Source organism: Lipophrys pholis (genome assembly GCF_963383615.2).
Source record: "Lipophrys pholis genome assembly, chromosome: 20".
Lineage (NCBI taxonomy): Eukaryota > Metazoa > Chordata > Actinopteri > Blenniiformes > Blenniidae > Lipophrys > Lipophrys pholis.
In genome coordinates, this window is record NC_137648.1 from 6,106,414 (window position 1) to 6,131,069 (window position 24,656).

Sequence of the window (24,656 nt, forward strand, 5' to 3'; positions counted from 1 at the left end):
GTGTAAATAAAGAACATGCATGAAAGTGCTCTTACATCATTACATTAAAACAACCTCGCGGAGTTCGGCCCGATGATAAGAGTCTATAAATCTGCTGCTAATCTCTGGCTGGGAACAGACATGTTGCACAAGCCTTCAAGGATGAATAAACATGGTGCTCAACTAACAGCGCCTCTTCACTAGGCTACTGTATGAAGAAAATCAACAAATGGCTGACACAGTGACGATGACGGTGGTTAAACGGTAACCATGGCAACCAGCAGAGACACTTCAGCAAGCTGTCCAACCAGGCATCTGGTGTGTATTAATGAATTTAGCAAATGAACGAACACAGTTTATAGTCGACTGTATACATCAGAGGAACACCAACCATTTTCTAATCTGGACCAAGTGAACTTGAGAGATGAAAGGTTTGAGAGTTGGCTTATAAAACATTTTTTAAAAAAAAAAGACAACGCGGATACAGAGGGATACAACAAACAGCCACTCCGCAGTGTGTCTCATTTAACTACGAGGCTCAGCATCCGACGCTCAACCTGTGCGAGTAAAGGTCACATCGCCTGGCAACCACTTGAGCTTAAGGAATAGTTTTAATTATGGTCTGTGCTCTCTCTTCCAATCTCCTGCCACTATTCACCCCACTCTGTGCACACACACACACAGACACACACACACACACACACACACACACACACACACACACACACACACACACACACACACACACACACACACACACACACACACACACACACACACACACACACACACAAACCATCAATTTCCGTCTCAGTGCAAAGCCAAAAGAAGCATTAGCATTAGGTTGCATCTGCTCACAGCAGAAAAAAAAAGAAAAAAAGTTGTGATGCAAGCTCCACCATGTCATTCAGCTTCATCACAACAAAGTCAGCGAATAATGAAAAAAGACATTTATACAGTGATAGGGTACATAGGTCATGGTCGGCTTAATCAAAGGTCAAAGGGATTAGAAGAGGAAATGACAGCAGACTTGACAAAAAGTCTTCTTTGCAAAGTAATTTTTAGAACCCCCCCCCCCCCACACACACACACACACACAGTACATGTGATAACAGCAGTCGTTGCAGCCTTCATGAGGAGAGTGTATCTGTGGGAAAGCAATACTCGGACTCAACAACAAAAGTGATAATTCCATAATCCAATCCGTGAACATCTGGAGCAAAAGCAGCCTAGCCAGCCAATCAGAGAGGCTGGACAGATTTAGAGGGGAACATCCACAGGCCGGGGCAGCAGGTACGGACAATAGTAGTAACAATAACAATAGGTAGAAATGTTAGATAGGTAGAAAAATGGATTTAGTTTTCATATTTTCAGTTTGTGAATCATGAGAATGAGAAAATACAGTATCTTGAAGTATAATATTTTAAAACAGCAGAAATTGTTTTTCTAATCATTGTTAGATTAGAGGCAAAATAGAACAACAAAAGGACTTTATGAATCTGAGATTTTGCCATACCGTCTATCAACAAAGCTTTCTGATATTATTGGAATGCCTTTGTGCATCATTGTAATACACTCTTTAATAAATAAATGTCAAATATTCTAGTTTCAGTTGAATTTTTAAGTCTGTCATTTACTGCACGAATGCTGCAGAAAACCAGTCAGTATCTGGTGTGACCACCATTTGCTTCACGCAGTGCAACGCATCTCCTCTGCATAGAGTTGATCAGGTTGTTGATTGTGGCCTGTGGAATGTTGGTCCGCTCCTCTTCAATTGCTGTGCGAAGTTGCTGGATATTGGCAGGAACTGGAACACGCTGTCGTATGTGCCGATCCAGAGCATCCCAAACATGTGGGGGTTTTCAGAATTGTGTACAGATCCTTGCAACATGGGGCCGTGCATTATCATGCTGCAACATTAGGTGATGGTCGTGGATAAATGGCACAACAATGGCCCTCAGGATCTTGCCACGGTATCTCTGTGCATTCAAAATGGAATCAATAAAATGCACCCGTGTTCGATGTCCATAACATACGCCTGCTCATACCATAACCCCACCGCCACCATGGGCCACTCCATCCACAACGTTGACATCAGCGAACCGCTCACCCACACGGCGCCACGCACGCTGTCTGCCATCTGCCCTGAACAGTGAAAACCGGGATTCATCCGTGAAGAGAACACCTCTCCAACGTGCCAGACGCACATTCTTCATCGGATGTGAGCATTTGCCCACTCAAGTCGGTTACGACGACGAACTGCAGTCAGGTGGAGACCCCGATGAGGACAACGAGCATGCAGATGAGCTTCCCTGAGACGGTTTCTGACAGTTTGTGGAGAAATTCTTTGGTTTTGGAAACCGATTGTTGCAGCAGCTGTCCGGGTGGCTGGTCTCAGACCATCATAGAGGTGAACAAGCTGGATGTGGAGGTCCTGGGCTGGTGTGGTTACACCTGGTCTGTGGTTGTGAGGCCGGTTGGATGTACTGGCAAATTCTCTGAAACGCCTTTGGAGACGGCTTATGGTAGAGAAATGAACCTTCAATTCACGGGCAACACCCCTGGTGGACATTCCTGCAGTAAGCATGCCAATTACACGCTCCCTCAAAACTTGCGATATCTGTGACATCTGTTATCTTTCCGTATGGATTTTCTTAAAAATCCCAAAACATGCATTTTTGGCAAGTTAGCAACAATAAATTGGCAATCAGTGCAAATGTGAGTGTTTGCTTTTCGTTCTGTGTGTTTGTCGTGTGATAGACTGGTGACCTGTCCAGGATCTAGCATGCCTTCACCTGTCGTCTGCTAAAATTGGCTGCAGATTGGATAAAATGATGGATATTAACCTGTAACTTGGTGCACTGACACAACACAGTAAATGTTTTTTTTTTTCCTGCAACATATTCCCCACAAACATAGACGTGTTTATGTATCAAATGTTTCTTATTGACAGACTTGTGCAATCATTCTCATCTTATTAAAAATGCATGTGAAAAACGACATGGGTAATGTGTAAAGCTGTGCACGGCACTTTGCATTGACGTCTTTCCATAATATTTTTGTCCTCTCACAGGGAAACTCTCAGGGGGTTTGCAAATTCACTTGAACCCGCACAGAGAGGAATCCTTGGAGATATCGCTCGCTTTATTGAAGAGAAAAACTGTTTATTTCCGCACATCAGTATGTCTTATACAACACTTAACTCACTCCACTGAGCCCGACTGTCATTAGCCTTGGTTACACACACAATTAGCACGGAGAAGGGAGGAAACCACAAGATGCAGCGCATGCGGATGGGACAGAAATAAATTATGAACAGAAATAGGTAAAGAGGAAAGGGAGGGATGTGTAAAACCAGCTGTACATGGACTCCTCATGATTTCTTTATGATTGCAGGTGAACCGGTGCTCGAGTTAACCTCTCAACAACAGCCAAGGACTCCCCATGGCTCCTCCCTTCTGCTCGCACGCCTGCCTGGCTGACTCATCCCAGTCTTTCTCCAGAAGCTTCAGAAATACGTGCCATTCTCAGAGAAGATTGCGAGTCACAGCCACGCAGTTTCGGCATGTATGTGAAACGCAATCCCGGGGCTCCACACACACACACACACACACACACACACACACACACACACACACACACACACACACACACACACACACACACACACACACACACACACACACACACACACACACACACACACACACACACACACACACACACACACACACACATTTATTTCCCACAGTTCTCCACTCTCTCCAGAACAAAGCCTTCTCACAGTGTGCCTATAAGTCAGCAAATTTAGTCCCCCCGCCGCCCCCCACTCTTAATTTAGACACTGTATAGCTATAGTCCTCCTGCTCCTCTTGTTAAAATCTACCTTCATGGTGCAGAGAAGTTGTATAAATTCCTCATCCTGGAGGCTGCATTGATTTTTTTTACCAAAAAATCTTCCTTTCACTCCCTCCCACTGTCTCCCACCGGAGGAAAAATATTAAGAAAGAAGCAGTGAGCAAAAAAAAAAAACAGCTTTCAACTCTCACTCTGAAGATCTCTTTTTTTCCTTTCACACACGTAAAAAAAGCTCTTGACTTCCAAATTCTACACTACGAGTCTCCTTCAACACTACCCTGATTACACCCCACAGGTTACTCTGCAGACGTAAAAAAGCAACCGCACAGGACTACACAATTGCTTGTCCAGGCTGAATGCAAGTAAATTGACATAAATAAGATTGTTCGACATGCACTCAACTAATTTTGAATTTAATTTACACACATTAGCTCTGATATGAAACACAAATACAGAGTGTGATGGGATGATGCTTTATATCTTCCTCCTGCATGTCCTCTTTATCACATGCGAGGATGGAAATATTCTTTACAAAATGATTAAAAAAGTGACTTAGGTGACTTTTTTACATTGTTTATATGGTTTTTGTGTCTCTCCGTTTGCCCTGTGATGGAGTCGTTGTCCTCGGCCTCTGTGTACTGTGACTCTGGGTTGAATAAATCAGATGGATGGAGCCATCAAAACAATCATCAGCTGTGTTCTTTACTTTGACTTGAGTAGATCCTTATATATAGAATTGCAATTGTCATACCAGTCATACAATCTTTTAGATTTATTGGGCATTTTCCTTCATGTATATCCACTGATTAGCATCAAATGGGTTTATAGTTGTAACCCATCCAGACATACAGTATGTTAAGGCAGGCTGCTGCATTTAAGTACCTAACTCATTTTACTTTACATTTGTAGAAGGTTTGAATTTACTATAATTAGATTTGCTTTTTACATTGACTCACAGCTACAAAAATACAACTCAAAAGTGGAACGCTTTGGACCAATAAGGTTTCGTCACAAATCGCAGCCCCTGCATGAATATAAGCACACAACCTTATTAACACTGACATAATCATTTCAACCAGCCATAACTAGTGGCCGTGAAGGGTCAGGCTTCTCTTATGACAATATTTTGACTTCCATGGTCACTGACGTCTGACTTCATATGATGGCAACGTGGTAAAGACAGAATAAGACTGCATTACACGATGTCATTTGATTGAAGTGTGGGTCGTCTGAAATCTCCTCATCTCGCTCTTGATGCATGCATCAGCTTTATTATTTATAGCTCCTTCATATGTACGAGCTGGCAGTGACTCCGGTCATCAATGATGATGATATATAGATAATTCAAAGGCCATGTGCCCAGTTATTTCATCTGCGCTTGTACACAAGGATTTGATTGTCAGCAGAAGAAAAAGAGCCCTGCATGATGTCACACCATCACATTGCCATGAGGCCAGTCGCTGCTTCTCGGGGGATAAATATACTGTATGATGTGGCTTACTTTACTCTTGCCTCGTGATTCTGATTGCTGGCAGTCCTTTGCGCAGTTACTGTCACTGTACGCTCCGTGCCTCGTTGCTACTGTACACATTGCCACGACTTAAAGGGACATGCTTCTGGAAAGTGTGAAAGCTTCCGTAAGAGCAGTGAGCTCAAAGACACGCATGCACAGAAACACATGTAAGCCGGCTGCACCTGTGCTCCTATTTGAAGCCAGACAAGACACTGCTGATAAGGCACAGCCAAGATAGAAGCCATGATGTGCAGGGGGCCAGGATTATTCTGTTCACATGCTGATCTATAACTCCCCCCCCCACCCCAAAAAAAAGGGGGCAGGTGGTGAGTGGCTGAGGTCATCACACAGCAGGCGATAAACAAACATCCTTGGACAACAAACGCACCGTATGCTTGGCGGACATTTTTTTTCTCTCTTCTCTTTTCAAAATACTCGTCATCTTATCTGATCTCTCACGCCCAAGCAGACGGACAGGGTCACCCATTCTTTTACGCTCGTTTTCTCTCGTTTATAACCGTATGAAAACACACACACACACACACACACACACACACACACACACACACACACACACACACACACACACACACACACACACACACACACACACACACACACACACACACACACACACACACACACACACACACACACACACACACACACACACACACACACACACACACACACACACACATTTGGGAGAGATGATCGTGTGAGTGAGATGGCAGGCTGCTATATCAGTGGTGGGACGGGTATATATTCCTGGCTGGTGCTGATAAGCCAACTGATGCCTTGCCTTATTTAGGCAGTCCTCACTGCTGACACACTAGTAGAGTAGCTCACACTGCATGTACTCTGACAAAAACACATACAGTCAGTGTGTGTGTGTGTGTGTATGTGTGCATGTGTGTGTGAGGTGTGTGGTGATAGCTGGGGTCTGATTAGGTGAATGCATATAGATAGAAATGTGTGTGACAGAGAGGGATGAAATGGATACTGGTACTTACATGTACATTACATTTTTTCTGCTAATAAATGCAGCCACTTTTACTTACATATATTATCTTGGCACATTACTTGGCAATAGCTCTAAAAGTTGCAAAGTAAATTTAATTTTTTTTTGCTTTCTTCATAATATGTTGTGTTTTTAGCCCGACTGTTTAACAAGCTAAGCAAGCACAGTCAAATAAGCTACAAATGATTTACAAACATCATCAACATTTGCACGTTTTACTTTCAGACCAGGAGCAATGATTGAATGCTTCCCTCTTTACAGTCAGATTTAAAGTAAATTTACTTGCTGCAAAATGCTTGTTAGTCATCACAATAATGTATGTTCATTAAATCATAATTTGAAACCAACTGATTACCCCCGACCTGTGTAAAAAGGAAAAGAAAGCCCCGTTTTGTGTCATTGGTGCACACTTTTAAAATAAAGCTCTAACATCCATGACTACTTTTTTAGAATAAATGCATAATGTTACAGAAAATGTAGATATTTGTGCTCAAATTTAATTTTTTAACTTTGGGGTTTCATAATATGCAAGATTCTTCAATGTCATAAAACATAATCTGTATATATTTTGAATAACTTTATAAATAGGTACTTTTGGAATCATCTTTGGATATTTTAGGCACATAAAGGTAATGCACCTTAAACAGTCTTCAAGGCAAGTAGCAATTAAAATATGTACTATTGCTTTCATATAGTAGTTAAAGTTAAAGTAGTTAAAGTTAGTGGCTGAACTGAAAAAGATATTTTGTTGTGGTTTACCAAACTTATATTTCTTTATTGAAAGCTTGAAAATATCATCATTTTGGGAACTCTGCAGGATTGACCACATAATGACTGAAAAACGGCCTCGGAGTCCGTCGCCCTCAAACCTTAGGCTATCTAACAATGTGCTTTGCTTCAAAGGGAGAAATACTTTGCTTGATGTCAATATGCAGCAAATTTAGAGTCACCAAATAACCTAACAAGCATGTTTCTGGATGAAAAGGGAGAGGGAGTATCTGGGAAAGAAGCCAGGCAGTCACAGGGTGAACATGTCAGCCACTGCCCCACCTCACCACCGCACATCAGTCATTTTACTTTCTATGCAAACTGGTTGAGGAAACTTGCTGCCACATCTGGTGGTTCCAAATCTGGCGTTTTCTTTCTTGCCGGTGGGATAGTTTGGGTTATTTTCTGCATTGCATTGAAATGTCGAGTGGTGTAAAATTACCATATTGCAATTGAAAATATACAAATACAATTGGATTTCATTGACATTTGTCTTGTAGTTTTGCAAAGACAAGGCTGAGAGAAAAACTCGAAACAACTTGAAATGGACTCGTCTTTTGTTCATGTTGACATCATACGGTTGGCCAAAGCTCGGAGATAGGAGAGAGGTTAAACTTGCTCTGGGAGAAAGTTAAGAAGTCACTGATCTGATTCAATCTTGCAACAAAATTTTGCAAAACTCCTAGAAACCCGGAGCTGGATGATCAATAAAACCAATGCGATATAATGTAAAAACTCAAATGTGCAGAGATAACATGGAAAAGTGAAGGCAGCAGAGCAATAAACACACCACAGGTATAAATGGGTACCTCACTCACAGCTTTTTGTAGATAGCCATAAAGAAAAACAGGCATCAAATAAATATCCCTCCAGCACATTCAGTGCTGGTTAACCTTTCACTACAGCTAAATAGCAAACAGTGCTATCAAAAAGAACATTCAAAGCAGTTGTCCATGCATGCATTTGACTTTTTAGCAGGTCTGTCAGGACATTTTTGTCAAATCTTTCCCAGGCAGTGTGCCTAATTAAACTAATAGGCGGGCATTATTGTGTTTCCTTACTTTGCAGCTTCTGTAAGGTCATTTCGACACTTCTGCTTTTAGGAGATAGCATTGGAAGGGAAAGTTGAGGCAGGCAGCTCGCGTGTACCAAAGGCCATTACAGTAGATTACACAGTGTCTGCACTGACAAACCACTGAGGTGCCGAGACACCTAAACTGCCGATGCGTTACAAAATGATTTATTAGAGAGGCATCATGACTTAGTAAACTTTTCGGTGGCACAAACAGTCACTTATCTTAGTTCACAGACACCACCCAAACACAAGTGGACATACTGAAAGAAATGTGACTAGAAAGCTGTTTTACAGGGATGAAATTCAGGACAACAACTATGAATGAGGTTTATGACACATGACACAGGACTCCACTCCACTTCATCACACTTCCTCTCTATTGATTGGCTGATCATGGGCGTGAGGTCATCAGCTCCATCCCAGAGGCTGATGGACTAGCTCTTCAGTACAGTAATCCACCGAGGGAGGGGTGGCGGTGTCCTCTCTCTGCCCTTTTTCATTATGCTCTTTTTTCATTTCTGTCCACTCCAGACTCCTCAGAAGCGACTCGCTCAGCAGATTCGCCGCGTCTCCAATTGTATTCAATCAGCCTTCATCCCTTGATTTCCTCATTTCAATTTATTTCCCTTTCTGTCTCTTCTGCCAGAGCCATTTCCCCATCCTCTCATTCCCTGTGGATCCACTGCTCCACATTCAAAGACAGGGAGTCATGTGACTAGAACGGGATCGATACGAGTGCATCTTTTGCCATGCACCGTACTGTATAATGAGACTTACATAACAAACTTACGACAACGGCAGTCTGCAATGCTGGCCGTGTATAACACAAACGCACTCTTGGAGAGAAACAACAAAAAGATAAGATCTTGATTTCAGTCAGGAGCTTGTTTTCAGATGCCCGGCAGCACATGATGGAGCGGCATGCATCCAGTAATTTGATCACTTCCTCTCTTCGGGGGATCCTTGTTTGCAGCCATAAACACTTTATAACAGTCTGAAACCTTTCACTGTTGTTGCTCCAGCGCTATGCAATAGGTCATGCCTCTCCTCCTGTAAATTATTGCTCAAATGCACGACCTAGTAGATATCAGATGGCTATTTCTTTCATATCATAATCCTCTTTTATTCTTTTCCCAGTAGGTTTAGCTTATTGGCCTTCACTGGTAAAGATGAAGACCTATAATATCATCAGACTCATCCGGAGAGCAAGCCGTAGACCGAGCTTTAATACAGAACATGTTAAATCCACCTTATGTAATCTGTATCTTATATCCTGGAAATCTGCAAACTAAAGCCTTTTCTGTTTCTGTTTGCCAGAGGAGATATTGTATTATAAAAGAATGTCTGGCTATGACAATAAAACCATAAATCCTGCTATGCATAGACTGCTATTACTGAGTTTCCTTGAATAACTGGATGTAATTTCGTTGCAAAAGACTCCCCATATGTTGTCTTATTCCCTTTATTATATCAGTTAAAATACATTGTTGTAAATGGTTCCAATTATTTAGAATCTTTAAATAATGATTAAATGTAATACAGCCCCCCTAAAAAAGTAAAGAAAATAACCAAAATAATCTCAAAAGGTGGTGATTTGAGTATTTTCCAGCTCAGTGCAAAACTGATAAGGTTACAGTTAAATAACTTGAAAAAGATCTCAATATTTACTGAAGAAGAAGGGGGATCTTTGGTTCAAACTTTCAAAGATCACAGACTGGGAGGCTGTAATAACTCTGGCATTTCTGCCTGTGACTAAATTTTCTGGACAATTGCTAGACAGCTTACCCAGAAGTCTGGTAACAAACAATTCCACATTGAAATAAGTGTACTACCAGTTGTAATCTTAAACTCATTTTATTTTATCTATAACTCATTTTAACTCAAAAGTGTTTCCTTAGTTTTAGTGTAAGACTTGCACAAACAGCATATTGTATATGAATTAATGTTAGATTATATTTGCTAATGCCCATTCAGAAAATAGTATTTCTGCAGCTTTTATGTCTTCTTTCTTACTTTTACATGTTGCAAGGATACCAAAAGGACCAGATTAAACCCTCAATCAGATGAGTTTTGGCCCACGAGCTTCATATTTGACCCCCCGATTTAGACGTTTAACCTCCTTAAACCCGGAAAATGCAATATTTTGCAACCTAACATCCTAAATTAGCTTAAAAAACTAAATAAAAAAATCCTTCAAGTGGAGTAACTCATTGTTTATAGTTGGAAGCATTTTCTTTCAAGAGTTTGAATTGTTAGGATAATAGAAATAAAACTATTGTTTACTTGTCGCGTTGCATGCAAATTCATATGCACCTCTTGATTGAGTGAGAGCATTTAAAAAAAATAAAAAATAGAAACGTGTATGATTGCAGAGAGGGACCTTTTCACAGCTTGTACGCATCCACTCCGTCTTCAGTCTAATAATTCACTGATGCAATGGAAGCAGAGGATGTCAAAGCGATGCTGCACACCCCGAACTGTGTCCCAGAAGGAGGGAGGCTTTAAATACAAAGGTCACCTCTCATCCACCTGTTAAAGAGTAGATACCACATCAGAGCAGCGCTTGGCAGGAGGCGGGTGGGAGGGGCAGTCATCGTTACTGGGCACACGAGACGCACTTGGCTTAGGTGCAGGTATGGATATACGGCTTCTCCACATGAACTCACTGATACACAAATCATGCCTACAACGCACACACATAAACGCACAAGATGCCTGACCCCTTCTCCCTGGGAATGAAAGACATGGGCAGAGAATAGAAGCAGAACCTTTTCCAGGGATGACCACACTGGTTTCACAAAAGCCTTCACCGCGGATGATATATAAAGGTCAGAGCAGTTGGCATGAGACGCCCCATACAAAAGACTGAACCTTCAATCAGTCGGGGGAAATATCTGTTATACAGGACTGCTGCCACTCTTCACTTAGAAGCAGAAAGGAGTGCCTGGGGATGTTTGCCTCATCTTTTCTTTTTGTGTTTACATAGTATACACCTGCATGCACAAACAGTAGAGAAGGACACACATAAACACGGTACCTGGATGCTGCTATTTCCACTTTACTCCTTGCAATGGCTGCCGCCCTCTGTGCTCCCTCCACAGCACGATCTACCTTCTCTTTGGTTTTGGGGTTCTTAAGAGGAATCAACTGCTTTCTTATTCCACGCACCAGCACGTTATTTTTGTACTTTCCCTCTTCTTTGGTGCCATCTGGGAAAACTGTGCAGCCATAACCATGGCGCTTGTTGTTAAGCCATTCTCCTTCATACTTCATCCCGTTGGATCTCTCTGATACACCAAATCCGTTGCGCTTATCATTCTTCCACTCCCCCATGTAGGTTTCAGTTGTGGTGGCATCCACATGGTCCTCCAGAGGTAGGTCCTCATCCGGCAGCTCGCCGTCACCGATGGATATGGTAGAGTTGGCGTCGCTGGAGCTGATGCGGCTCATGGTGGCATCGCTTCTCGCTGAGCTGCGCTTGCTGGAGATTGAGGTCCGAGAGTCAGACTTGCGCAGCTGTCGCAGGCTGCCAAAGAGCGAGCCCCGGCGGAACAGGCCCTTCTTCTTGCCGGTCACAACCTCGCTGTCTGAGTGGAAGTTGAGGACGAAGCCGCCGCGGGTGCCGGTCGGCGTGTCTGCGGGGGAGGAGAGGTCCTGGAGCACCGTGCCGTTGCTCTGCTCAGAGCGCAGGGAGGCCATGGATGTACGGAGTGGGGAACGTATGACAGTGGCCATGCCGTAAGGAACGCTCTGGCGCACACCATACCCATGTCGCATCCCGCCCATCCACTGGCCCTGATAGGTACCTGAGGAGCATGTAGACATAGATCAGTGAGCCACAATACTTTACTGTAAGGATAACTTTATCCACTCTCTCAAACCTTTACTAAACCATTCAAAATGAAATCTGAACAAAACAGCAATTTCTGAAGAAAAAATGTCATGTTCTACAATATTGAATACAAATTATGCCATTTTTAACAATAATCAAAAACATTTTCACATTCTCGTTCGTATTTTTATTGCCATTACTCTCTTTAGGCCCCACGTGTTTGTCTTGTAACACACATTGTATAAATTGACTCGATATGTGTGATTACAATGTAAATACCCCACCATTGTTTTATATCTGAAAATACTGCAGGAGATACTGTAAAGCTACCCTGAGTTTACATGTTTTCTATGTGATTTCAGAGGTCTCTCACGTGTTTTGGATGACTTCCTATGACCCAAAGACATGCTTGTTAAGTGAATTGGTGAATTTTGATTCCTCTTGTGAGGACACAAAGAGTAATTGCGTGTTTCTGAGTAGTTGTTCTGTTATGTACTGGCAACCTGTCCAGGTTCTCCAGTGGCCCAATCCTCGCCACTAATGCAGTCCTCACTTTCTTTGAAACATTGCATCTGTTCTTTTAATCTGAAAGAGCCTCACAATGGATTTAAGAACCAAGAATGTATTAAACGAGCTGTATGCGTATTGTGTCTTACTTGATGTTTAGACAGACGTCTACAAACTATCAACACAAAAATTTATAAAATGGTATTTTATACAGTAGAGTAAAATAGGATTTTGTCACCAAAAATGATCACCCACACCAAGGTAACATTTTTTGCTACGAGTATTGTATTTATCAATTTACATCTGTTCACATAAAGTCTCTTTTGTTTCGTCTGTTGTACACTTTGCATTTTTTTTTGAAAGGGAGATATTCCTACATCAGCACAAACTTCTTGAGACCGCATTGCATATGGGAAAACAGAGGAGCCACGCCGTCAGGGTCCAGGGGTATGACGGCTAATGAAATGTTTTCTCTCCTTCTACTCAGATGTGGGATTGTGAGCACAGTTAACTCAATCACAGAGATTTGATTAAGGTACTGATACTGAGGATCACTGGGGATGAATGTGAATCATTTAGCTAGGAGCCTATTTTCAGGCGGCCACCAACTCCCACACTGACAGTAGGCGCATTCGCCACCATCCGTTTGTCTCTGACGGCAGGGAATTGCTATGAGTCACATAATGAGAAAAATTCTTCATTAATCCCATTTGGTGCTGCTGAGCGCAATGAGCAGGCGCTGGCCTACTGTAGCTTCTTCAAAGCATTGCATTACAACCCCAAATCTAATAACAAGAAAGGCCTGCTAATCCATCGCTTGAATCGAGTTGGCCAACACAATGAAATAAAGTCATAATGGTCAGATTCTAACAGAAAATGATACTCTGGCTTGCGCAGGAGTTTAGATGGATAAACAGTGTGAGATTAACAGGCTGGCTCCGTGCTGTAGTTCAATTTGGTGACCCTGCAGATCAAGTTATCAGCATGCTGCAGGGTCAGACGGCCAGATGTTCTGTAGATCCTCTAGGATCAGCTGATTTCCCAAGCCCAGCAATCTGTATCCATCATATGTGAGGTATTTATTCCGCACCATAAGGCCTCTGTTAGTAGAGACGATGCTCATAAATGACTCAAAGACGTGGATGTTTTATAACAACAAAGGGTTGTATGTAAGCTGCGTGTAAGACACAAAAGCCTCACTGAAGCACTGCCAAGTGCTGCTTTTCTTTGATGCTGCCTGGTCTGTTTGTCTGTCATCAGACACAGGTCTTTAGATAAACACAATCTGTGGAAAATCCAATCATTAGAGGGATGAAAGCTATGGGGTCTTGGTGACTTCTCAGTTTCAGAAAGTTCCATAGTGTTTCCTTTTGCACGTATTGATCATTGATGGATCAAAGTTTGAGTTTTAAATAATTGGATAAATGCTCAATAGGAAGTACTTGAGTTTAGCAGCCTCGTTTATTCTTAAAAGCTATGCACACCCTTCCAAAGAGTCTGGGTGTTGAAGAAGGTGAGAGTGAAGCTTTAAATTGACTCCTAATTCCCAAGCTCCTTCTCCAGAAGGCATGGTGCCACTGAGGAGGAGTCACTCCCCTCCCACTGTCATATGAGGAGCAACTGGTAGTTGCCAAATATGATATGGCTGAAATAAAAAAAAAAAAGGGGGGGGGGGGGGCTTTAACTTAAATTGGATACAGTTTTTTAAAAAGAAAGAAAAAACGGGAAGATGCTGGTGCAAATGACGGAAAGCGCAGTGCGCAATCTCAGCGTTACCCTGTGAGATGCAGATTCAGAGGTATTATTATCATTAGCCTCCCTCAGTTTGAATCTGAGCATCCTACACAAACACAAGCTACATAACACACCACCAGTCATAGGCAGTTAAAGCGACACACACGCTCAACAAGCCGAGAAAGCCCGTTTCCTTACCGCCATCACCGTAGGTTTCGATCCCGTATCCGTCCTGCAGCCCGTTGCTCCAGGTGCCGTCGTACCTCGCAGGTGTGCTGTGGCTCTGCCGGACGCCGTAACGACCCTTAAACCCATGACTCCACTCCCCCCGATAGATCCACTTTCCTTTATTCTCCACGCCGAGCCCATGTCGCTTCCCCTGGGACCAGTAGCCCTTGTAGGTATTCCCGCTGGGCCAGGTGTAGACACCCACTATCTCAAAGCCGTGCGACCAGGACCCGGCATACTCGCCCTGGCCCTTGGGTCCGGTGCAGATGCCGTGTCCGTGGGCTTTGCCATCCTCCCACCCCCCGCAGTAAGTGCCGCCGTCGTCGAAGTCAAACCTTCCGCCCGTCATTCAGATAAAGGCTGGAAATAAAGCCTATCGTGCGCTGCAGCAGACTCAGGCGTCTCCAGGACCGAGGCGGTGGGATCCAGGACCGGTGGTGTGATGAAAGGATGAGCCAACAGGATGGTGACTAGATGGGCAGAAAATAGGAGGGTGAGGGTGGTGGACTTGACACTTCCAGACACCGACATGCAATCCAAAAGGCATGCGTAATGGTAAGCGTAAAGGTATGAATGGTGGGCGTCATTTACCGGAGGCGCACGCTGGATTCTCCGCTGTGTGTTGCTCGTCTCCCCCCTCTCACCCACTGATCACAGAGGGAGAGAGAGAGAGAGGTACCGAGACCCTGCTGAAGAAAGGCACTGGGCCAATCCTCACGTCACGGCACAGGGACCTCCCACTTTCCTCTCTCTCTCTCTCTCTCTCTCTCTCTCTCTCTCTCTCTCTCTCTCTCTCTCTCTCTCTCTCTCTCTCTCTCTCTCTCTTTTACATCAGATGTAAATCCTCTCATCATCACCACAACATACCATTAAACCCATAGTACCATTTTTAGTCTTTCATTGCGTCCATGTCCATATTACATAATAACTTATCTTACGTTACTCTCACAATTTATGTGAGGACAGCCCCATGATGCAACTATAAATGTTTTGAAGACAGATTTTTATTGTATTATTAACACCTATTGCATTTCATTTGACTCTACACTCATTTTAGAGGATCATAAATTCCACGAATTACTTATTTCATACAGGTAGAAGCTATGTCAGGTTGTTTTTTTGTTTAGTTTTTTCGCCACTGCTTACAGATGGTGCAAGTTTATTCTGGCCATTTGGCAAACACGTGTAAAATAAATCAAGCTATCGTCTCAGAGCATCTGACAGCCTGTAATAATCAAAGCATGTATACGGTTTTATTTGCTTGAGTTTGTAAGAACTAGCATCAAATTACATAAAATCAAAGACACCATAAACAAAATCTCGTTTTCCAGATCAGGCGGCTCCAGTGTTAAAGGTTATAGGTAACAGCGACATCTGCTGGAATAATGCAATCATTGCATATGTACTTGGTAACGTAAATCAAGGAAATGTTCTGTTGAACTGGCTGATCACATCTTTTTTTTGTTGATAATTATAGTTGTTACTTAATAAGCTGATACATTCCTGGGCTTGCTTACTATTTGCATATGTCTGCCTATTTGTCAGAAAGTAACACTGAGAATTTGATTTGATTTGGTTTATTAGTGGGGACATTTGTCTATCTTTCCAAGAGAGGGGGTCCAGATTCCTCTGTCCCACTGTGATTTCTATTATTATAAGCTGGTATTATGAAACACTGCTGTTCTCCAAATGCACAGTGAGAACAGGAAGGACGTGGAGTGAGTTGAGGGTGGCAGAGCACATTATAAAAAGACTACTACTGACAACAAAAAAAGACTGGCTGTAACTTGACATCGCCTGTTCGTCTTGCTGCCCACTGAAAGAAGATACAGATGCTTTAAAATCTCAATGAACAGATGACAAATGAGCTTCTCCTCAAAGCAGTCAATTCTATATTTTGTGCAACAGACTGTCTTAATATATGCCTGGATTGGTTACATTTGTCATAATGTTTTATACTAATCAGTGGGCAAATACAAAAGATCAGGATTATTTTGCTTTCAATTTACCTTTGCAAAGAAGCTTCATCTTGGATATTTTCTTATTTACCAGTACAGACAACCACTCAGTCGAATAATTTGGAGATATATTGGCACAATCAGCACGTTTTATATATTTCAATTAATGTGTGTCAAGGGATTGACTTCAAAGTCTCACTTCTTATAAAGCTTTGAATGGTCTTTGGCCTAAATGCATCTAAGATTTACTTGTAGAATACAGAACATTCAGACCCCTGCTGTCCTCAAGAAGAGGTTTACTCAGTGCCCTCAGAGTCCAAAGCAAACAAGGTGAAGCAGTTTTAGTTCCTATTCGCTCTTCACCTGTGGAATGAACGTTCTGCATGAGGACCGCTAACACACTATTTTGCTCAGGCTTTCCATTAAACGATAAATTTTGCTTATTTTATTACATTTATCTTAGCAAAGCTGATGCTGTATTTAATCTTCTTTTTCTTCTTGTAAGTGTATTACATAATCCCAATCACTTCAGATTCTGTATTTCCGTAATGTCCTTGCAAAGCACAGTGAATTGCTTTGTTTCTGAATGGTGCTAGGGAAATAGTTTTGCCTTGCCTCTGTTCCCTGCGACTTGGCAGCCTGTTTATGAATGATTATATTGGCATTTTAAGATTTAGTTCATAATCAACAATTTGCTGTAGGTGAAGACAAGAAAACCGTAAAGGTTCAAATGGTGACAATAAGTGAACAATATGTTGGGGTTACATTTCAAACATAAATGAAATAATGAAAAATAAGAATATTCCTTTCATGTTGCACTCCGAGCCAGAGGGGGGAGCTTCTCCTCGGGCGTGACGCGCCGAGCTGTCCTCCTCGCCCGTCCGCTAAAACACCAACCGATGAAATGGCGTCGGAAAGCTCCTCTGACATCCAGGAGGAGAAAGCTGCACTTTTAGACAGCCACACGGGGCAAGATCCACATCTGCAAGTCGCAAAACAATGCGCGTCCAAGCTGACGCTCTATCACTGGACGCAGTCCTTCAACTCCCAGAAGGTGAGCGAAGTGAAGCGGTTTCAGCACCGCAGCTCGGTGGACAGCTCCCGGCGCGCCGTTAATTGCTGTACACAGCTCCACGGCACGGACATGGGCGGGTTCAGCGTCATCAAGAACACTCACAAAACAAGACATTATTACTAATGCATACATAGTAATGCACCATGTGAACGGTTAAGTGCATGCGGATTACAAACGTGTAGATCAATATTAACCCAACTCATTCGATGGAGGCGGCGTTCAGCCCTCCAGACATTGTTGTGTTTCTAATCATTCCAATTACTTTGTGTTTTTAGGTTTTCTGGCATATATATATATATATATATATATATATATATATATATATATATATATATATATATATATATATATATATATACTCCAGACCAGACCCCCATATATATATATATATATATATATATATATATATATATATATATATATATATATATATATATATATATATGGGGGTCTGGTCTGGAGTCATCAATTAGCCTCAAATGCATGTTTTTAGATTGTGGGAGGAAACCAGAGAATCTGGAGAAATACCACCTCACACAGAACAGACGAACTCGACTCAGAAAAGCTGTACTTGAATGTTTTTCAGGTACGTCTGGCCATAGCAGAGAAAGGCTTGCACTGTGAGGAGTACGACGTGAGCTTGCCTCTCAGTGAACACAATGAGCCGTGGTTCATGCGTCTGAATCCCACAGGCGAGGTGCCGGTCCTCGTCCATGATGACAACGTCTTCTGCGACCCCATACAGATCATGGACTACCTGGAGCAAAACTTCAATGACGGTGAGAATAAATTAAGTGAAGCCAGTTGTTGCTCTTCCTCAGATCTGCACGTGCATAATGCACCGTCAAGCTGATGGAGAGTAATTCCTTGATTAGTGTTCAACCATTCTCGGAGGGACAGTTCATGTTTCTTCTCTTGTTTGCTGCGTTTTGTGTCGTGCATGTCTTATTTTTTCCATTTGCTTTTGATTTTCTCTTGGTTGACACTGCTCCATGTTCAAATAGTCTTCATCAAGTCGACCGTAAAAGACTGAAAACTGGTAAGCATAGACCTGTTTTTAAATAAACTCCTGAACACTCCCAATGTGTAATGTACAGTGATTAATCTTACTAGATCCCTGTCTTGTTTTCAGTAGAAACCTCCACTGTCACCGCCTTTTGTATCATCTGGGAAGTGAAAGACTCTTCAAATGCAAAGCAGCAAATTAAAACCGCTGCTGTATTTTATGATTGCTTGGTTTTCAGAAGGGACTCTCAAGCTGGTTCCTGAGGAGGGGAGTACATACTATCACAGAGTGCAACACTATAGAGAGCTGCTGGACTCGCTACAGATGGATGCCTACACTCATGGCTGCATCCTCCACCCTGAGATTACCGTGGACTCACACATACCTGCATATGCTGCTACATGCATACGAAGTAAGACGACTTCGGATGGATAGTAGCCCAGTTGTGTTTGCAGGCTTTATAGTGTGTGTCTGTTGTTTACATAGGACATCATGCCTTCTCTGATACTTGTTTCTACGTTTGTCATTGTTCATTTCATGTGGATGTATTTCGAAAAGAAATTAAAATTTTACTTCAAAGTTGGATTGGAGTAGATATGCAATATTTGATATTTCATTACAGATGTAATATTGAAATTCACAGTGTGCCTTTTTTTTGTTATGTGACAGCACAGATCGGGAACACACAGACTGAGCTCAAGAAACTGGCAGAGCAGAATCCAGAGCTTAAAGATGCTTACATTGCAAAACAGAGGCGACTGAAAGTAAGATTTCTCACTCTTCCCTGCAAGGACCAATATTCAAGAAAAGTATCTAACCTTCTTGACCCATTCACACCTCGTATTACGAAGAAAACTTAAAACATCCAAATCAGCAAACTCGTCTTTCAAAGTCTCGTCTTTTCCAGGATTTGTTTGAGACAGTTTTCTGACACAAAGTTAAATCAAATGAATTTACCCTAAAACATCTGTACATAAAGATTTTCAAACATAAGACAGCAGAACGCAAGCTCAAATACCAAGGAAAGGACTGAGCCTGTTGAGGTGGATCCTTGGAGCAAGAATAGGAAAGTAATTTTATCTAGTATATAAACCTCATGTAAAGACAAAAACAACATTTACTTCCTATTTGTTATAGACACGCTGTATATCTACTCACCCAACTTATTAACAAATCTGAAAAAAAATGTAGTAAATTTGGCAAAAAGATGATAACTCAAGCATCCGAATGCACTAAAAGAAAGATTTATTCTATAATCTTTAAAATCCCTTAATGTGTCTATAAATAGGCAGGAAACATAAAGTAGAACAGATAAAATATTAAATCCCTGAAAGGTCAGACTTAATTCATGCCACTGTCAGACATTGGGTGGCAGCGTTGAGTCTCTTTATCAGGCTTACTTGATGTTTGCAGCGTGAAATGGGAAAATGTACAAATGTTTCATAGAATAGAATAGAATAACTTGGCCATGTAAAAGCAACCCACGTATTGTGCAATTTTTATGACAGAACAGTAAGCTTGGGCAATTTTCAGTGGTTGAATAGCATGAAGCTGCTAATTATGTCGCATACACTATTGTATCAATAAATGGTCCCTTTGGTCAGCATATTGGAAAATTGGCTTTGGGATGTTGTGGTTTTGTTCAGATACATACCACATGTTTTTTCTTTTTTGAAGGATTTAATTTGCATAAAATGAAACACCACAAACATTTCAATGTGTTACACAGCTTGATGCCAGTAAATTGTGCATGGTTTGTTAACATATACAATTATCTTTGTAGTCCAAGCTGTTTGACCACGACAACATGAAGTACCTGAAGAAGCTTTTGGATGAGCTGGAGAGTGTGATGGACCAGGTGGAGACCGAGCTACAGAGGAGGGTGGAAGAAACACCAGGTAGTCACAACAGCCTGTCAAGCAGATATATTATTACAGTCAACCTACGATTTGGCATTTTGAACAACATGTCATCTTCTCACGTTTCCTCCTCTGACAGAAGAAGGAAGTCAGTACTGGCTCTGTGGCGACTTCTTCAGCATGGCTGACGTCTCTCTGGCAGTCACCTTGCACCGCTTGAAGTTCCTCGGCCTTTCGCGGCGCTTCTGGGGCAACGGCAACCGTGTCAATTTGGAAACGTACTATGAGCGCGTGGTGGAGCGGCCGGCCTTCAGGAGAGTGCTGGGCCACGTCAACAACATCCTGATCTCCGCCGTCCTTCCTGTGGCGTTTCGCGTGGCCAGGAAAAACGCCCCCGTTATCGTGGGCACCACTCTGTTCATAGGCATTCTGGGAGGAGCCACATACCTTGCTTTCCTTTACATGAAGAAGAGGCTGACTTTGTTCAGCTGAGGGGGAACGAGGAGGTTCGGGACTGAAGTGGAGAGAATCTAGTTTCAATTGTCTCACGTCGAATTACATAGAATAAAACAAACTATTAAAATCAGATATCAAAGAATAACATGACATGTTCATAGTTGCACATTTTGCGCTTTTTGGTCATTGTTAATGTATGAGTGCTGGATTATACACCAAAGTCTTAAAGGACCACACTTGTGATTTTGTATGTTTTGCATTACTGTTTAATCAGCGGGTCAAGATCTGGTCGGTTCTATACTGACAAGATGTGCTGTGGTTACAGATATGAACGGTATGCTAACATACAGTACATGGGTGGCCTAAAACGGATAATAGAGATATGATTGCCTCTTGCAATGAATATACTATACATTCTTTCCTTCTAATCTGTAGATGAACATAACACTCCTTTACCAAGCCTAAAAAAATAACAATATAAGTAGTAGCAGGCTGAAGTCAACACAATAAATTGAGAGGATTGAGATATTATATGTATAAATCCGACATAACAGGCATCTTCGATATATTATGAAAGATTTAAAATGTGCAAAAGCATCTACATAGTCATTACGATGTCTTTGTGTGTACTGTAATTGTCATTAAGAGTCTTACATGTTGACCTTGCATATGTGCTTTTTTGTTGTGGTTTCATTTCATATGTGCATGAAGGGAAATTTGGAAACAGCACACTTTTAGCCCTCAGTCAGACAAATTAACTCTGACCCAGGCAGATAGAAGCTGTGCCAATATTTTTGGCAAAACATAATTGTCGGTCAGCACAGCTGCACACGTTTTCGTGTTTGAATGTAAATGATCAATTCAAAATGAATCACATTTGCATTTGTGGACCATCAGGTCCAACATCTGTCTGAAATTTAACGGCTCCCAAACAACCCGCAAAGTGTTTCCTTTCAGTCAAATGCAGTTGCAATTCACAACTACACATCATTTATTAAAGCTATCACATGTCGTATAAACAAGTTCAACAGGAAAAAAACAAACATCTAAAAACCACTCAGATCGCCAAGAGTTTGGCTGGAAGTCAACATCTACAGGGATGTGAGTGTCCAGTCAGGGCCAGCAGGGCTACACTGACATTTAACATATGCTCAGCTTTGTTTTAAACTCCTCCTCACGTGAGCTCGGCCTCACATAAAGCAGGCACAAGCTGGAGCTTTCAGCATAGGCCTGGCTCTTTGTTTTCACTCTCCGCAGGGCTGCTGGGCGAGTGTAGCTGTCAGAGAGAGGCCTCACACGTGTTAAAGCCACATGTTGGCCGAGATGTCAAAGGACCATCAGCTCCCCTCAGAGTGTTAGATTTGGAAAGTTGTACTTGTTCAAATGGAAAGCAGAATGACTTCATTCGGACAAAAGCCATTTTTAGGTACTAGAGTCATAGTCTTATGTAAAGGTCTTACATATTTTTCTGTTTTATTTTAGCACAATAAGGACATTAGAGGTGGAACCAGAATAATCTGTCAGTGGATTTGTGTGCAGGATGAATCATTGGGTAATTTCAGAACAGAAACACAACATCTTACTCATATTTCAAACCGTCTTAGCATTTTGTGAACTGCAAGTACAACTTGTACAAGTGCTCCATGGAAAGTCACAAGTCTATGGCGTGTTTGGAAAAGGCAGTGACACACCCGAAACACTTCATTTATGCCTTAAAACCGAGTTTTGGTGTCAGGAAATCGTCCAGGCGGCCAAAATCAAAAGCTGCGTTGTTGATGTTTCACTTGGCCGTGTGTCGGTCAAAATGTTTTACTGCTTTTTCACCATGACAGCCAGGGCCTAGAAATGTTTCACATCTACACATCACTGTATTCTACTTCTTTGTTGATGCTGGCAGCTCACCGTGCTGTGTATATGAAGCTGAATTCTATTGCAAATTATGCACATATATATAAACCATATATAAAAATTATTGATTTTAGGAGTCAGCTGCTGAGTAGATCAGTTTTATGGTGATTACAGAAGATGTGAAACCGAATATAACGTTCTCTGAAGATTGATTAATTCTGTCAACAGAATGCTGACTTCAAATTGTACAATACAATTATGTGAAGACAGCTTGACGCAGTTTCTAAAAAAATATATATTGTTCAGTTTCATGATTACAGTAATAGAAGAAGGGTTGAGTTTTACCCACTAGAGGGCAGTATTTCCATAAGCAACATTCATCTCTGTTGCGCTCACCAGGAATCAGCAGTCAAGGGTTTGCCGAGTAAACTCAGGGATGGTTCAAATTTCTTGTGTTTTCCAAATAAGACAACTCTTTGCGACATGCAGGGTGACGTCCTTTAAACACAGAGCTATTTGGTTAAATACTTTTTTTTGGACAACTGTTGTATATCAAAGAGATATCTGCAGCCAAGTGTGATTCAGCCTCCTGACAAGAAGGGCCTCTTTTTGGACCTGGATGTGATCACACATGGTTGAAATGATTAGTGTTGACGTCTTGCTATTCACTCGTCTAAAGTCAAGCAGGTGGTTCATGATGAACGAACCAACCAAAAAAAAAAGCTCACTTCTCAACAATGGTGACTGCTTTCTTTGTTGCAGTGAACATCCACTTGATAATCGTATCAGTTAACATCACTAGACACTTCAGCCAGATGCAAGAGTGAAATTATTTGGATTGTTTGAAATGCAGTTGCGTTTCCTGTTTGAGTTTAAAGTAACGATCACATTTTCAATGTACCTGGTAGTAGAGTGTGTTTTTGAACTGGAAGGAAACCGTATTATCTGGAGGAAACCCAGCATGTGCAGGGAGAACGAGCAAACGGCACACATTCAGGGCCTCCAAGCCAGACATCAAGGTGGGACTCTTTTGGTGAGAGCACTAACTACAACACCAAGGTGGAATTTTAAGTCGGCTCACTGGAATGAATGAGGATACTGACCAAGAAAAGGGAGTTTGGTCCAGATCTGCTCCAGATTCGATGGCAACTTTACACCAATCCTCACGTTTGGAAGAATTCAAGCTGTATTAGGTTGAAACGCTGCATGATGCTTTCAACAGTGAATCAGTGCTGCAACTTATTCATGTTGTGAGCGAGAGCTGTGCCTTCTGAAAGCTCGGCGGGGCAGGATTTGGGATTCCGTATGCTTCGGATAATTGCAAGAAGTGCCGTTTGAACACCGCTGAGGTGGAGGGCTGTTTGACAGCTTCAAGGTATGCATGTAAGCTACACCAGCCCCCCCAAAAGTCTGCGTCTCAGTAACTATTCCCCTGACAGGTCTAAGCAGTGTCAGAGGTTCTGCAGAGAGTGACTCTGCGTGAAAAATAAGACGCCATGCTGTGGCTGCCGTCCTTGATGATGTGGCATTTGAAATGAAGCATCTTCCTACCAAAGCTTCAGACATGCCGACTGGTAGATTATAATTATTCCCATTGGGAGCATCTTTAAACCTTTCTGGTCAACCTTAGAGATGGGGACTGGCATCCACTCAGACCACTAAACAGGGTTGAATGTTTCTCATTGTGGCCATTCAAATAAACCAAAATCCACTGTCTCGAAGGGATCTCCAGCTCCCTCTGCCTTTCCTTCACAAACTTTCTTTTGAACACAGCTCTTTTCTCTCTCTTTTCTCTTTCTCAGTCTGTGTCAGAAACGAGAGGCGGGTGGGGGCGTGCAGGTGTCTGTTTTGGAAACGCAGAGTTGCATGGAAACCCCCAGCAGACGCCCACGCCCACAGACAGACAACCAGAAAGGAGCGAGGTGGAGGCTGCGGTACA

General features: G+C 42.2%; 2 protein-coding genes across 3 annotated transcripts in view; one reads left to right on the forward strand and one right to left on the reverse strand.

Moving 5' to 3' along the window:
* jph1a (junctophilin 1a) overlaps positions 1–15,309 on the reverse strand; it is a 34,615-nt gene extending 19,306 nt beyond the window's left edge. The window contains exons 1-3 of one of the 2 annotated variants that reach the window (XM_080488955.1): positions 15,107–15,309; positions 14,486–14,985; positions 11,252–12,020 (exon numbers count right to left, since the gene is read on the reverse strand). In XM_080488955.1, coding sequence (XP_080345081.1) covers positions 11,252–12,020; positions 14,486–14,864 — 1,148 coding nt within the window. In that variant the 5' untranslated portion in view covers positions 14,865–14,985; positions 15,107–15,309. Of the gene's footprint in view, positions 1–11,251; positions 12,021–14,485 lie in introns of both variants that reach the window. The other variant, XM_080488956.1, reaches the window with a different exon arrangement.
* Positions 15,310–17,358: 2,049 nt separating this feature from the next.
* gdap1 (ganglioside induced differentiation associated protein 1) lies at positions 17,359–21,535 on the forward strand. The gene is made up of 6 exons (XM_080489742.1): positions 17,359–17,527; positions 18,135–18,327; positions 18,793–18,966; positions 19,224–19,318; positions 20,338–20,452; positions 20,553–21,535. Exons 1-6 carry the CDS (start codon positions 17,378–17,380, stop codon positions 20,903–20,905), a joined length of 1,080 nt encoding a protein of 359 aa, XP_080345868.1. The 5' UTR covers positions 17,359–17,377; the 3' UTR covers positions 20,906–21,535.
* Positions 21,536–24,656: the final 3,121 nt, after the last annotated feature.

Bases quoted from the DNA above. Each gene is read 5' to 3' on its own strand.
- gdap1 (XM_080489742.1), top strand. From the start codon at position 17,378: ATGGCGTCGGAAAGCTCCTCTGACATCCAGGAGGAGAAAGCTGCACTT. The intron at 17,528-18,134 runs GTGAGCGAAGTG...AATGTTTTTCAG, and splicing joins AGTCCTTCAACTCCCAGAAG to GTACGTCTGGCCATAGCAGA. The intron at 20,453-20,552 runs GTAGTCACAACA...CTCCTCTGACAG, and splicing joins GAGGGTGGAAGAAACACCAG to AAGAAGGAAGTCAGTACTGG.